The sequence below is a fragment of the Microchirus variegatus genome (assembly GCF_963457635.1).
Source record: "Microchirus variegatus genome assembly, chromosome: 1".
NCBI classification, from domain to species: Eukaryota; Metazoa; Chordata; class Actinopteri; order Pleuronectiformes; family Soleidae; genus Microchirus; species Microchirus variegatus.
In genome coordinates, this window is record NC_139802.1 from 18,440,021 (window position 1) to 18,455,912 (window position 15,892).

Sequence of the window (15,892 nt, forward strand, 5' to 3'; positions counted from 1 at the left end):
GGATACGGACAAAGGCTTGTCGTGAAGGAAGTCCTCGGACTGTTGATTCCACTTCCTTTTTTTCCCGACAGCAGTCGTTTTAAAGTGTGTCAGTGAACACTGAGCAGGTTCAACACAAAGGACGGGAAATGTCTTTAAAGGACCATTATGTCCTCGCGTGTGTGTCTGTGTGTGTGCAGCAGTCACTCATCTGAAGTCAGACGCTGCTGCTGCTGCTGCTGCTGCTGCTGCTGCTGCTGCTTTTCAAGGGTGAGAATCATTACAAACGAGCGCTTGCTGTGTCCAAATCACACACACACACCGGACACTGATTCCATGTGTTCACCTCCACATGCTTCCTTTCCTTTCCTTTCCAAGACACTGCTTTTGTTTTTGCGTAAAAAAAGTATGAGATTTTCCTTGTTTGATGATTTTAAAGGACCAATGTGTAAGCTTTAGGTGAAATTATGTTCGACAAAGTGAGTTTTGATGCTAACTGAAGGCTACATGAAGGGCCTCCTTCACGCAGCAGGTCCACTTCCTCCGCGGCGATGTGGACTAATATAAAAAACTGACAAATTGACAGGTTCCCTCTTAAAATATGCCTTTTGTGAATCTTTAGTTCATTTTCAAGACACTGTATGAGCTTATCACGCGTCGTAATCAGCGTCTGGATGCGCCTAACCTGTCAGGTGGATGGATTATTGTAGTTAAGGTCTATTGCTCACTAATACAGATGTTTGTCAACCAAAATCTGGGAGAAATCAGCCTTTTGTTTGGGTGTCAGAAACAGTGGAAGCTTATGACGCAAAGAGAGAAGAGTTTGTCACAATATGTAGTCTCACCACTAGATGTCACTATTCCTTACACACTTTACTGCAAAGCGCGATACGTGTCGCGATAATGTCGAGATGCACTCCTCAAAATGTGCCAGTTGGACAGCAGGGGGCGGGTCAGTGGAAGCGCAGCCTTTTCTCCGCCTCAAACTCTTTCTCTTCCTCTTCAGAGAGCTGGTTCCCTTTCACGCTGTAAGAACACAAACAGACATCATTAATCATCATCATCATCATCATCATCATCATCATCATCATCATCATCATCATCAACACATGTTCGTTGAAAAGAGCTGATGCTGCAGATGCTTTGTCACCCAGACTCCACTGTTACTACACGTGCACTACAGTGGCGGCAGCAGTGGATAACTTGTGTGCCGGGCTTTGGTGCAGTAGAGTGAGCAGATTTACAAACCTGTCAACATTTGTCTAATAGTGAGATACAGAAGGGAACCCAATCCTAAACTAGTATAAAAAAATGTTAACGTTGGTTACGATCAACGTGGGTCTCAACTCAACAGGAAGTCGGCCATTTCGTAAAATGTTCGACTTCCTGTTGAGTTGGTCCCATGGTCCCAATAGACTTTTTTGTTCGTCTTGGTCTGTGACATGTGTCCACCAAGTTTGGTGAAATTTGGTGCAACTTATTTTTGGCTTTGTCCTACCGGGTTTCACCTTTGGGGGTGCTACTTTGCGCCAATTTTAAGCATGTTTCCTTATTTTATAAAGTGTTTTGCCAGTTCTGTATTGCCAATATGGTCCTTTGAGGTGAAAAAAATGAATAATTTCGGGAATTCGGGAAGGTCCTCGCACAACACCTATGCTGGAATAGATCATATTAGGTGAACTGTTTATCTAAAATATGTTTTCACCACTGTTCAGTGTTTCGTGTTATAACCTTACCATATCTCTTTGATTGCTGTGTTGTGAGTCAAGGCCTCAGCGAGGTGTTTGAGCCCATGTGCGGTGAACTTGTTGTTGATTAACCTGCAGACAAACACAATATCAGTCATTGTTTGAACTTGGATGACGAGCTCCATGGTGACATCATGCGAGTATCTGTGTCTTGTCTGTACCAGAGGTGACTTAAACCTGTGTTGGCTTCGACCAGCTCAGCCAAGTGTGGGGCCGCGTCATCGGTCAACTCGTTCTGCACCAACCTACGACAGAACACAGACACCGAACGTCTTCATCGCGCTTCGTTCAAAGGACCGTTAACGTCGTTCGGCTGATTTACCCACCAGAATATCCTGAGGACGCTGTTCTCTTTCAGAGCCTCTGCCAGAAACTTCCCTCCTGTTGATGTGATGCCATTGGCCGACAGACTACAACACAGACACATTTATCTGCTTAAACTATCAAAGAGCAGGTTTTCATTGCAGCTTGTTGTCTTCTCACCTGAGGTTGGTGAGTTTGGGGTGGTGCTTCAAAGCTTCCGCGAATGCTTCTGCTCCCTCGTCACCGATGCTGTTCCCCCACATTCTGAAAATGACAAGCTTTGTCTGAGCTGAGTCACTTAAAACACAGTCTGTTGACCCGAAGTCTCCTATGAGGGAACCTCGTGCAAGAACGTTATAACAGTATAATTATTACTGCAGTATGGCACAACCACATAAGGCATTTTCCCTCCATTAGGTCAGTAAAGGTTCATTCATGAAAAAGGATTAAAGAGAGTGTGATAATAAACTGAAGGTCTGCTTTTTATAGAACTACAAGGAAAGTTGTGGTTTGCGCTTCTGTCCTGTATGTCGTAACTAACAGGCCAAAACCTGGAAGCTGCTGAGATGACAGAACAGAAGTTGCTGCAGCTCAACTGCTTTTATAATTGATTTTAGAGTTTGCATATTTTTCAGCTTTATCACTTCTGAGTGAGCGTTTCTGCCCCTTTTTATGAGATAACTTACACTTTGGTCATTCAGCGGAAGTCCTGAGGTTCTACTGTAATGACAAGTATATGGGTGCAAAGCTTGTAATGGCAAATTGAATTTGTCGACTCCGATACCTGCAGTAAACAAAAGGGCGTGAAAGCACGGCCTGGAGGGGCAGACCCCTACAACAAACAAAGGGATGTGAGAGGGGTGTTCCTTAGGTATAAGGGTTTAGCTCTTGCCATGCTCTGGGTCTTTCTTCATCTTCGACTACTCATGGGTTAACTGACCTTTCCTTTGCAAAGAAAATAAAACCTTCCGTCGGCCGACAGAAGTCTCTATTTCATTCTTCACCAGCAGCAGAAAGAATTTTCACAACAGGCTCTATTTCTCTGCTTTCCGGTATCAATCCATCCATCCGCATTCTACGCGTGTAGCTATCAGCTATCGGTCTAAGAGTTACGGTAATGAGAATGACGCATGCCAAATCCTGTCGGTGACATGATGGTGACAGGAGGGTTAAATGTGTATATCTTATGATTGCTTTGCTTCACACAGCAAATAAATCATTAAAAGTGAATCATTTCAATAACAGCTCTGCTTTAGACTCTAAAATGATTCTAACAAGGTTTTATGAATAAAAGAGAACCTGTAGCAATTCTTTATCCCTTTATCCTATATCCACAGTGAAGGCTGACCCACTTTTTACCCTCCCAGTTGGTAGAAAGAGGAAGAGTCACACAGCTGTCAGTGCTGTGTCCTGTGAATCACACTGTCATGAGCCAGAGATTGATGTATTTTTGCTGATTATACAATTTAATATGTGACAGGCTCCACACACACACAACTCTGCCTCTTACTCGTCTTCAAGCAACTAATACATGGTTCTCAATAATCAATAACTCAGGTCATCCTGGGATTGCAATGTCAAATGGTATCCAGAGAGCTGCAAATAATGATTATTTACATAATCGATTAATTTGTTGATTATTTTCTCTAATTGAGTATTTATTTGGTCCATAAAATGTTGAAAAATGTTGATTTAGTGTTTCGCAAACCTGAAAATGATGACTTATCATCATAATAGCTGATGATTAATTGATTAATCTATTCATCATATAATATTCACAATAAATTAATATTCAAGACTAGTATTCAACACCTGGTTCAAAACTAATAAATGCAATTTTAATAAGAGCAGACTAACTTCATGTGACTGAAAGTTGAATTTGAAATAAAAATATGGGAAAATTGCACAAATCCCCTAATTTGTCTAATAAATCTCCTAAATCCCTCATAGCTACAACTTAAGAACAAGTTTAGTCCTTGTGTGAGGCCAATTATTGTTTAGAATTCATACAAAGATTGAACACTTTAAATATTTGTTACAATACGAGGTTTAATTCTTACCCCACATCAAATATAGAGGTGCTCTTCTGAATTGCACTGGCCAGATACTTCCCACCAACACTCGTGATCTTGTTCTTACCAATCCTGAGAACAAAGGTGAACACAGACAATATTCCATTAAGACGTTAAGAATATCTGATAAGACCGGGACTGTGTCATTGGTACGAGTTAGAAACGTACTTGAGAACGCGCAACTTTGGACACTCTTCAACGATCTGAGCGACGAGCTTTGCGCCGACATCTGTGATGTGGTTGTTGTAAAGTCTGTAGATAAAAACACACACACACACACAAATGAGATTAGCTGAAAAAAGGGTAAGTATGTTTTTGTAATTATATCCCCAAGGGCAGAGTTTCTCAATCCCGGTCCTCAGGAAACCCCTAGTACACTGCATGTTTTAGATGTTTCCCTGCTCCAGCACACCTGATTCTAATGGTCAGCTCGTTTACGCATTACCAAAACAAATGTACAATATATATATAGATATTAACACTATTATTAAGACTATATAAAAGAGTTAAAATAGAATGTGTACATTATATCCAGTTTTCAGTTTGTAAATAGTACAACAAATCAACACAGAAACAAAACTAAATCTCAAAACCTGTAGTCCTTGAATGGGGGAATTTTCCTATGACAAATAATTATTGCACCATGTGTTATAACAATGGCATAAGCTGCAGTCTCAACATTTGTACACTTATTATTGTGACGGATTACCCACAGGGAAACCTCTTGGAATTTATGTGTCTTTATTTTCACTTATACCAAAAAGAAACAACCAATTCTGGCACTTTCACCTAAATATTGAGCGCTCAATCCATGAAGCAGAACTGCGGATCTCACACTCAACCACAAGGACCACACTCGTTTCCAATGTTCCTCTCTCACATCCTCACTCTTAACCATAACTTCTCAGCTCTTTAGTTTATTTTCACTTTTAGTTGTTTTCACTCTCTGTTATCCTGTCATGTCTGGTCACAGAAATTCAGACCGAAAAAAAACCCAGACCTTTTCCAAGTCTTTCACACAAAACTGAAGACTTTTTAAGGTCTGGATATTAGCATTTTCACTTACCCCAAGACCTCCACCACTTTGTGCTTACACAGCTCCTCTGCGAGCACCTCGATGCTACTGTCTGAGAGATGATTGACGCACAATCTGAAGACAAGCAGCGCAGTGTTAGTGCTGTGTGTCCTTAACTCTCACTAACTCTCAGCGGTCGTTGGACCTCTTACCTCACAACTGTCATCTTGCAGAACGAGGGCTTCAGCTGCTTCACTCCGTAGTCGCTGATGTTGTTGTTGTCCATGTCGAGACCCAGGAGTTTCTGATGGTGTTGCAGGACAAAGTTAATGGCGGTGCAGTCCCCCGAGTACACGTTGCAGTAACCCAGCTTGATTAAGTTCGCTGTGATGCCTTTCGCGGTCATCTGAGCGATGTCCTGGCTCCCGGTCTCAAAGATGCACCTCAGCATCCACAGAAAGTTTGGCAGAACGTGGACTTTGTTGCCTTCTTCGCCAGAGTAGTGGGGTAAGCCATGCAAGTGGGATTTAACACTAGTGGACAGGTAAGATTTTAGCAAGGCCCGTTTTTTCTTGAGCAACACAGGGGAAACCAGATGACCCATGAGGTCATTGTGAGCCTTGGACAGCAGCCCGCACAGGAAGAGATTAGTGAACTGAAGGTGCTCATTGGTCGCAAATGGGTTCTTTTCACTGTGCTTTGAGGAGTCCTTGACACACAAGTCAAAGAGCAGGCAGGAGTGTTCCCTCTTTCTGCTGCACTCTGTGAAGAACTTCCGAATGGAGTTCGCCGGAGCCTGTTCATCCAGCACAAGAGCAAACGCCGCCAAGAAAGACTGCAGGGTAATGTGGAGGAATTCAAAGTTTGCAGAGCTTCCTCTGGCGTCATACTCGCTGACAGGTCTGAGAAAGCCCAGCGACAGGTCCTCCTCCCTGAGACCACACTCAGTGATTTCCTCCTGGTCACAAATGAAGGTGCCGCCCTCCATGCCCTGCAGTGCCAGTTTGGCAAAGGCGGTGAGAGGCCTGAGCCTTGATTTGAACGTCTGCGAGGCGCAACGGGTGCTTTTCTTCAGTAGAGACGAAGCGGTTGAAGTCGCATGGCTGAGAAATACCTCAGAGAGCAGGAGGAAAATGTCAGTGAGCGTGACACACGCATCGGGCAGATGAAAACTATCGTGTAGCGTGTGTAGGTGCTTGAAGCTCTTGAACACAATCCAGCTGAAGAGAGGGGTGGAGCAAAGGCCGCAGAGGTGGGGGCTAGCATCCAACTGGACGGACACCAGCTCTCTCTGTTCCTGCTCCTGGAAGTGCAAGTTAATGTAGGTCTTCAGATGAGTTGGCGAGAACCCACGCAGAGCCACCTTCTTTCGGATCACTCTGCTCTGGATCTCGATCCCAGTCCGAGCCGTCAGAACCTTCTGGGAGCCCTTCAGTAGTTTCCCACAGAGCAAGCTGACAAGCAGCTGGAGAGGGTGGGCCTTGTGTTCTGGGGACACAACTTCAGGCACGTTCAACAGGTCCAGATCCTCATAAACCTCATCGTAACCATCAAATGTAAAGAGAACCTTTTCAGGGAAACGTAGGATGTAATCAAATACCTCGTTGTCTGGATCGTGATCCGGGTGGCAGTTGTAGTTGAACAGAAGGTCTCTGAGGGAAATCTGTTCTGTTTTATTGAAAACGCTGAACATCCTGCAGCGGAACTTAAATAAAAAGACAGTGTCCGTCTGCAGCTCTTTCTTGGACCAGAGGTTCTGGAGCTTCTGCAGGAGGATGGATTTTCCCACACCGGCATCCCCCATCACATAGACGATTTCACCTTGGGGATTGAAGACTGCATGGTCTCCGAGGAGCTGGTCCAGACTCTCCATGAAGCCCAGACTTTCGTTGCAGTTGTTACACAGCTCCATCAGGGTGTCCGTATAGAGATCCTCCAGACGAGTCTCGTCATGCTGTCCATAAGACATGATGAAGCAGGTGTCCCGACTCATTTCCTGCCTCAGCTTCTCGCTATATCTGCTGACTTAAGAGCAAAAGAATGTTGTGTGAGTTAGTACAATAAGGAAGGCAGAGGAAAATGTGACATGTGATGTGACACAATAGGGGGAAATGGATTAAAGCACTTAATTAAAGCTTAATTTTGATAAGGATGGAGAGGAAGCACATAAAACACAGAAGGCTTGGTTTGTGCATTTGTACTTATTAATAATAGCTAAGTAATATTGTAACGGTATTAAAAGATTATAAAAGATTAGTCTTTTGTTAATCGATTATCAGTTTGAGTGCAGAATCAAAACAATCTTACTGACATTTCAGCTTCTTAAATGTTAATATTTTCTGCTTTATTTGCTCCATATAACAAAATAAAAGAATTAAAAACCGAATATTTTTTGGTTTGTGGTTAAAAGAGAACCTCATCATCGGCCAGGTTTGGCAAACACTGATGAACATTTTCTGATATTTGACCTTACTAATATATGTAAAGTGCCTTGGGATAATCTCTGTTTGCAGAATTTACAGACAGGTGCACAAACACAATGGACAGAGTATTATCTGAAACATAATTTCACAACACAAGTAAAGGAGTGACACGTGCGGAAATGTGACTGCAGACGACTGCTCAGCCGTTTCACATTCAAAACATGTTTTAAAAAAGTGTTTTTTATATATGGTATGTGCTTGAAATTTTTTTATTTATTTATTTGTTGGGCTGTTATTTTGAAATTTTGAAGCGGAACTGTTCATAGCTAGAAATAACTAGAATAAAGCACAGTGGTATTTGTACATTTCAACGACACAAACACAGAGCTCAGTGTGGGTGGGTTGGTAGGTATAAAACTTACTGGGATCCGTGTTCACCACTTTCATCGCCGCTATGTGACTCCTCGGGTTGAAGTTTATCTCCTTAAGCCACGGCTGGAGGTCTACGTATGCGTCACATACTTTGTATATAATAAAGAGAAAGTATTCACAGGCCTCCTCCCCTTTGCACTGGACAAGCTCCAAGATTTTGCGCACCTGGAAAATAATAATTGTATTTGTGAACGAAGGTCAAACATGTTGATCGAATGCCCCACTCATTTCCTAATAAATTACACTCTCATAGTACAAGTAAAATGTATACCATGTATTTGTGTGCTTAAACACACAAGTATAAGAGTGTGTGGTATGAAAGTGATGGTTTTTCCTACCTGATCCATCTTGGTGACAGTCCGCCGTACGATCTCGACGTCCTCTTCGCAGAGGAATCCGCCGGCCAGCAGGTTGTCCAGGATGCACTGAATGCTCCTCAGCCTGGATACGAGCAACTCTCTGTGGTGGGTGAGCACGTGCATGCATTTGGCCTTTTGCACTGGATCCATGTTTACTGCACAACACACTGTCACTTCTGTGGGATAACAGAGGTGTGGAGCACTGTTAAGAAGTCCATCTTACATTAGACAACAAATAGGGGTCTGTCGGTATCTGTCTCTGACCCCACCTCTTCACACTATGCTCACTAGCTACAATTGGTGTAGAGGTTTTTTTTTGTTTTGGTTTTTTTACCACAAAAGGTTGTGAAGATTGTTAATTGTGGACTGTTTTGCTAATCAATTTGTGATTTTTCAGCTTCTTAAATGTGAATAATTTTGATGTAACAAATAAATCATTAAAAATAATTTTGATTTGTGGACAAAACAAAGACACTTGAGAACATCATAATTTCCAGGTTTGGGAAACACTGATAAGCATTTTACAACACTTAACAACAATTTACGGGCCAAACAAGTGCTTGATCAATTGAGAAAATAATCGACAGATTAATCGATTATGAAAATAATCGTTAGTTTGGGCCCTATAACAAAAACCAAAATACAAATACACTATCCGTTTTAAAAGTCAGTGATGAATAATCAGACTCAATTTCTATAATTCACTGCTCTCTACTTATTAATAACGCTGCTATGACACTTTTGAAGTCAACATTAAAATCTCATTTAGTCTATAGGCGTGTGAGTAGAAAAAACAGCAGCTAAACTAAAACTAAAAACAGTGAAATAACGGCTTTTGTTGAGTCAGTAACGTTGACTGAGTCAATACAGCGCGTGGTTGTTATGAGACAAACTAACTGGACAGTGTTGTAGTTTTGAAAACAAATGACACTTACCATAGTTTAACGTTCACTCCACAGCGCTATGTGTGAATACATGAGCTTAATTCAGTGCGAAAAGGCGGTTTGTTGTTGAAGGAAGTGAAAGTATTTCAGCATCTCCGCGTCATTTCTCCTCCGCGGTTTCACAAAGTGTGGTGCGTTCACGTACCCGCGGAAATGTGAAACACAACACACCAGTTATTTTCACTGTCTTTTAGAGACAACTTACGTTAAACACAGTACATTAGCAGAGATATAACTACAAGACTCACCGGATACAACATCCAAATACGATGAAGATGGAGGACAGAATTACGAAGGAGTCCTCCTCCATCAATACTCCTTCGTACATAACAGATCACAGAAGTGAAACAAAAAATACCTGGTACGCCCTCTGCTGGCTGGACGTGGTACGCTATCCGCTTGACCATGGGCTGCCCCCTCAACGCTAAGGTCAGTGCTAACAACAAATGAATTTAACCCTGAAACATTGTTTGTAACCTATCTCCTAAATCTCTAATATTTACTATGACCTCCTGGCCAGGTGGTTCTACCTGGTTAAATAAAGGTTAAATATATTAAAATATAATATATAATAAAATAAAAAATAAATAAGTCTGTCTACGTCTCAAAGTGTTATTATTATTATTGTATACTGTCACTTTAAGAGAGGCGGGGACATGCAGGACACACCCATTGGTACTGGGTTTCAGTGCATCACAGGCGACTTAGTAAAAACATGTTTATTTTGGGTTGAAATTAACATAAAGCATAAATAGAACAGTCTCACAGGTGGTAAATGTTTTAAAGGACAACAAAAAAATGACAACACATCATCATCTTAAATCATTAGCATTGACAAACATGTTATTGTGCACAGAACAAAAAATAAACTTCACAACACACAAACAAACAAAAGAACAAATATCTTGAATTGGACATAAACAAACAATTTGCATTATTTTTCCTTTTTTTAAAAAATGTATGCAGCTGAATGCAGACAGAAAAATGAGTCAACTTAATGTCAGAGTGGGTTAATGTCATGAATGTGCTTATTGCACGACTTTAATGATCCTGCCCTTGTAGCGTGGATTTAAAATGACTTCACACAGGAAATACTGTGCTCTAAAAGGCTGATGGAATGTTTAATATTTGGTACTCAAAAACATTATAGTTTGCATAGACAGGATATGAGAATTTGGGCATGTGAAACAAAATTATTATTAATGATATTATTTTATGAGCCTTTACACACTCTGTGTATATTTTCATTGAGCTTATATTGTGCTACCATTTTTTGTGCTACCTAGGTTTCGTTCGGTTTAATGTTATTCACTTGTAATTGAAAAGGCCAGTGTGTAGTATTTGGGAGGAGTATTATTAATTGTGTCTTCATTAAAGCAGAACTATGCAGGATTTTTACCCTAAAGTCACAGCTTTGGACTCGTGCATTTACATGCATGTTAAAAGTCTGATTTTAGTCAGACTAATGTCATGTAAAAGACTGGCTCGACTAAATTCGAGCCAGTCTTAGTCGGACTAACATACCTGGATAATGCGATTCACAGTCCGATTCTGTCCGCAGTCTTTGGCCCGGAAGTAGAAGGAGACAACGACGTATAAACTGCAGCACTATTGTCAGAGAGTAACTACATGATGGCGTTGGCGAGAGCGAAAGCTGCAGAGAAGACCGAAAAACATACAAAAAAATACGAAAACCAAAGCACGATCCATCTCACAGTCCATCTCGCCATAATGCTTTTGTTTAACAAGGAAATGATTCCGTACACACTAGCTTATAGAGAGATACAGCGCCACTTACAGAGGTGGAGTCCCACGTACACGGCCAATAAATTGATTTTCTCTGCAAGTTGTCCAATTGTCTGTCTTAGTCGGACTATGGCCTTAGCTTGATTAAACTTTACATGTGAACGTACTGACTGTGATGTCTTGTAACAGAAAAGGAGGGAGGCTCGCAGTGGTGAGTTTTTTACGACAGTGAGGATAAAGCGGTAGACACAAGGGGGCGCTCCAGAGAGAAAATGGCCGAAAAAGTGACCCGTATTCTGCTGCAAAGTTCTGCTTTAAAGTGTTATTTCCTGTTTTGTTTCAGTTCCTTGGAATCAGCCCTTTAATATCACATTAGTCCGCCATATTTGTACAGTAGCCCAGAATGAACAAAATGAAAGCAGTGGCTCTTGGCGAGGCCACGATCATCTCTTGTTGCCATACGCAACTTCACCACTAGATGCCACTAAATCCCACACACTGGTCCCTTAAACGACGAACATGAAACGACAACAGAGCCAGGAGGAAAATGTGTTAAACTATAGTGGGCGGTACCTCAGCTTTGGAGCTCAGTAGTGTTAAAGCTGTGTCTTTAAATGAATGAGACTAAACCAAAAACGTTCAGCAAAAAATGGTGCGACAACTTACTGGTAGCCACAGCACCACCTGCAGGAGGCCAAAGCTAGTGTAGGTCAGTGTAAGAGAGACGCACACATCTCTCATGCTCATACCACATAACATCCACCACGGGTTGAAGAAGCTCGACGACACTGGGAGAGTCAGATCTCGCTCTCGTACGTGTGCATGTAGGTCTTGAGCGAGAGGATTTCGGCGTAGCTGCGGGTGGTTCTGCGGTAAAGGTCCAGGCCCGTCAGGATCTCCACATCTCTGACCCGAGCTGTGTGCATCTTCATCAGGTCCTCCACCCAGCGGACCTCCTCCTCTGAGCTCTGTGTGGAGAAGATGCAGGCATTAGCATCGCTAATCCTTTTCTCCTCCTCTTTCTGATCAAGTACTTGTTTGGTCCATGAAATGTCAGAAAATTATGATGTTTTCATGTTGTTTGGTCCACAAACCAAAATGCTTCAGTTTTAATGATTTATTTGTTGTATGGAGCAAAGAAACCAGAACATGTTCACATTTAAGGAACTGAAAATTTCAAAGAAAACTGTATAAGAACATATATACATGTACGTACATGTATATATAAAAAGGATATAGGGATGGTCACCAGGCATTCACTGTTTTTTTGTTTTTTTTTATTCATTCATAATTTTTGTAACAAAAATATAAAGAATCAAGAAAAACTAATGTAAGAGGAAGAGGAAGATCTGTAATTGTTGTTGATACTTTATGGAGAAGTGGTGGGATTTAAAGTTCTTCTTTTCAAATATGTAAATGAAATCATTGTGTTGTCCACTTTTGTATAATTATTTTCTGTTGCTGCTTCTTTAATTTATATATATATATACATATATGTCTCACTGAGATCTATTTGTCCTTAAAAAACAAATGTGTCATATCTTGATGTCAACATGAGTGAATGAAGTAGAAGAGAAGAAGAAGAAGAGCAGACTGTCTTGCTGTAAATGCTGCAGATCGCGCTGATAGATAAGGAGAGCAGGAATGTGGCCAAACCAGCTCTGTGTTTATGTACAGTATGTCATTAAAATGGCAAAAAATGTCACCGTTCCACATCTTTGTGGAACAAAAGGTTTGATACCGGTACATGTATGCGTATATTCTGTATGCTTCTTCAGTGGAAACGCTTACTTTTTCAATCGAGGTGGCTATTAAGACATTTTCCCGTGAGGTGACAAAGTCAGAGGAGATATTTTTCAACATTCTCTTCATCGTCCGCTTTAAAAGGCACATGCTGTTTAGAAATGAACTGTATTAAGACATGCACTAAACACCAGAGATACAGTAATATGTTCAATTAAAATACTAGCTTCACTAATAACAATGGTACAAACACTTTTCAGTGTGGCCCTCAACCTTTCTTTTACATTTCCAGTCTGCTGTGGCAGGTTGTGTCAAACAGAGAGTGTGCTGCAGCTGTGTGGGCTGTGACGGTACTGCAGGTGGGTCGTATATATATATATATATGTATATATATATAGTGCATTGCCCTAGGAAGTATGTATAGTTGGATGTATAGTTGGAGCGGAAGAAGATTTTTCAGTTATAGTAATGCATGATAAGGTGAACGTGGAAGCTAACAATCACTTTGCATTAGGCACATTTGCATTAGGCACAATGCAAATGTGCCTAATGTTTTTTTGAAGAAAGTCAGCTCACTGTCAAAGTGCACCAGGGCAAATGGATCATTTCCTGAATTTCAAAAATTAATTACAATTATTCCTCAAGACGTTTGCAAATATAAAAAATATAAATATATATTAATATAAATATGGAAACGTGACTGGACGGACGACGTTTGTTCCTTACATTGCAGGTTTCATCGTTGCTGGCTCGGTGCGGCAGGATGAACGCGGCGCTGCTGAGTGGGCCACTGCACGAGTCCGCGGCCTGCGTGAAGTCCAAGCAGCTGGTCAGCACCACGAAATAGTGAGTGGGGATGGGAATCGTTCCACTTATGTATCTGCAAAACAGAGACGATGTAGATCAGAAAATGACACATAATGAGGGGAAATCAAAGAAAAAGCTATTAGTGTTAGAGTTTATTGGTCAATTTCTAATGTTTGTAAACAAAGTCAAGGTTATTATTGAATTATTGATGAACAATGACAAAAAATATCTTTCCTCACCCATATTTAATTTCGGGCATAGGTGAGCTAGATGAGATTTGATTTTAATTAACAGTACAATCAGTGTCCTAGTACTGAATTATGTTTGTATTGTGTCTGCATTGAAGTGCAATGTTTAACTCTCACTCTTTAATTTTCTCTGCTGAGTCTCTGACGCCGTCATAGTTGTAGTCAAATATGGGCCCGATGAGTACGTTCACGCCGTTCCTCTCCGTGGCATATTTCTTCACCAGCGCTCTCTGGAAGTAGCTCCATATTCCTACGAGGGGAAAATGTGGGGGAGGATGATGAGGTGATGGACAGGAAAGTAAAAGACAGTAAAAGACGCTGTTTTTTACGCCGACTGACTTACTCTTGAAAGCAGGATACATGGGGACTGTGTTGGTGATGAGAACGGCATCATATTTTTTATCTATTGTTGAGGATAATTCTGTGAATACAAACACACAAAAAAGAAATAAACTGTGGTGAAGTTGACTAAAAACAGAGTTAAAGGTACAAGGAGACTTTTCTAAAGCACCAAAACGTTCAAATTGGTTCATTGGTGTACATTCTGATGATAAAATGTACTTTATTTCTATAGACCTTTACAACAACCCACAGGTGACCAAAGTGCTTTACAAAATAAAAGCATTACAGACACACAGCATTAATTCATGAAACATAAATCAAATGAAAACCAAAATCTGAGACATGACACATTATTATGTATTAATTAACTATTCAATTATTTCAAATATATCAACATTATATGTGTCAAAGTGCATTAATCAGTCAACTTTACAAGCCCAATCAATAGCAATAACATTTTTAGTTTTAAGCAAGTTGTTGAAAGACTACTAAAATATTAAGTGGCCTAATAAGGGCTCACTACACACTTACTACACACCAAAAATGACAAAGTTCATGAAAAAAAAGAAGAAAAGATGATAAACATATACATACTGTATATATTTATATAGAAACATTTAATTATATATAAAACAAAGGAGGCTTTTGGCCACAGCTAGGGGCAAAAGGTAAGAATAAATGTAAATGAGTGATTTAAGTGTCTGATATTTTCTTGCAAAATGTCCTCAAAGGTCCAGTGTGGAACATTGCTGACAGTTTACTGGCAGAAATTGAATACACGACCCAGAAGCGTATAATTGATTTAAAACACAAATAATTTGGTTTTCCCTTTGACTTTGAATCAGCTTTTATTTATACTGACTTAATATGAGGACTATGAGAATGAGCTCCCTGTTCTCCCGCCAATATGTTTTTCTACAGCAGCCGAAACGAATGAGAGAACATTTAGGCAAACTATACGCAGGATGTTGAACAGCTTTGTCAATAAAAAATTGTAAAAATCATGGTGGTCTAAAATGACTGGGATCGGGGGGGGGGGGAATTATATAATTCAGTTTCTGTGATTTAAAGATAAAAATTCCAGTCATATTCTGTCATTGCAGGTCACAGATTTGTGTCGACGCAGCACAATGAAGTGTTGTTCGTGTCGCTGCTGAACTCACGTGGTGGGAACAGGAAGGCGTAGGTGATGTGTTTGTTTGCTCTGTAGTTGGTGCACGACTGACTGTAGGCTGGAGGAACTCTGCTGTCAGGCTTCACACAGTTGGACAGAGCGTCTGGCAGAGGAGACGACTCCACCTGACGGACCACACACACACACACACAGAGAGAGAGAAACAGTCATTATTTTTTGTGGAATGTAAACACAAAAATGCGTCTGAATTCTGTTTTTATGTCATAAAAACTTATCCCGAACAACGAATGCGTATGAACGTGACGACCACTTGACCAGTAGATACTGTAGCAGAATATTATGAAGTGTCCATAACACATTTTTCTTCATTAAATAATAGAAATAAGTGTCTGGGTAAGTTCCAAATTCTTTAGTCTAATGCAGAGGTCTCAAACTTGGGCCATATTCAGCCCTCCGATCAACTTTATGCGGTCTACCACTCAGAATCAAATAATAATGAACTTTTCTACATATAGATATATTTATTATTATTATTATTATATACCGATGAATGTTGCATTATGAATACACTTTTTTTAGTGCTAGTCACGTTAACG

At 40.6% G+C, this 15,892-nt stretch overlaps 2 protein-coding genes across 2 annotated transcripts in view; both read right to left on the bottom strand.

Annotated features, from left to right (window-relative positions):
- Positions 1–9,385, bottom strand: part of nod1 (nucleotide-binding oligomerization domain containing 1) — a 9,467-nt gene extending 82 nt beyond the window's left edge. Inside the window, exons 1-12 of the mRNA XM_083890498.1 lie at positions 9,267–9,385; positions 8,311–8,507; positions 7,963–8,137; positions 5,330–7,142; positions 5,169–5,252; positions 4,271–4,354; positions 4,091–4,174; positions 2,211–2,294; positions 2,054–2,137; positions 1,889–1,972; positions 1,716–1,799; positions 1–1,005 (exon numbers count right to left, since the gene is read on the bottom strand). The exon at positions 1–1,005 is cut by the window's left edge and continues 82 nt beyond it. Coding sequence (XP_083746624.1) covers positions 933–1,005; positions 1,716–1,799; positions 1,889–1,972; positions 2,054–2,137; positions 2,211–2,294; positions 4,091–4,174; positions 4,271–4,354; positions 5,169–5,252; positions 5,330–7,142; positions 7,963–8,137; positions 8,311–8,481 — 2,820 coding nt within the window. The 5' untranslated portion in view covers positions 8,482–8,507; positions 9,267–9,385 and the 3' untranslated portion in view covers positions 1–932. The remainder of the gene's footprint in view (positions 1,006–1,715; positions 1,800–1,888; positions 1,973–2,053; positions 2,138–2,210; positions 2,295–4,090; positions 4,175–4,270; positions 4,355–5,168; positions 5,253–5,329; positions 7,143–7,962; positions 8,138–8,310; positions 8,508–9,266) is intronic.
- Positions 9,386–11,818: 2,433 nt separating this feature from the next.
- The window catches only part of enpp2 (ectonucleotide pyrophosphatase/phosphodiesterase 2), a gene marked incomplete at both ends in the record, with an annotated part of 31,664 nt that continues 27,590 nt past the window's right edge, over positions 11,819–15,892 (bottom strand). Inside the window, 5 exons of the mRNA XM_083886462.1 lie at positions 11,819–11,989; positions 13,491–13,644; positions 13,937–14,069; positions 14,163–14,240; positions 15,325–15,460. Coding sequence (XP_083742588.1) covers positions 11,819–11,989; positions 13,491–13,644; positions 13,937–14,069; positions 14,163–14,240; positions 15,325–15,460 — 672 coding nt within the window. The remainder of the gene's footprint in view (positions 11,990–13,490; positions 13,645–13,936; positions 14,070–14,162; positions 14,241–15,324; positions 15,461–15,892) is intronic.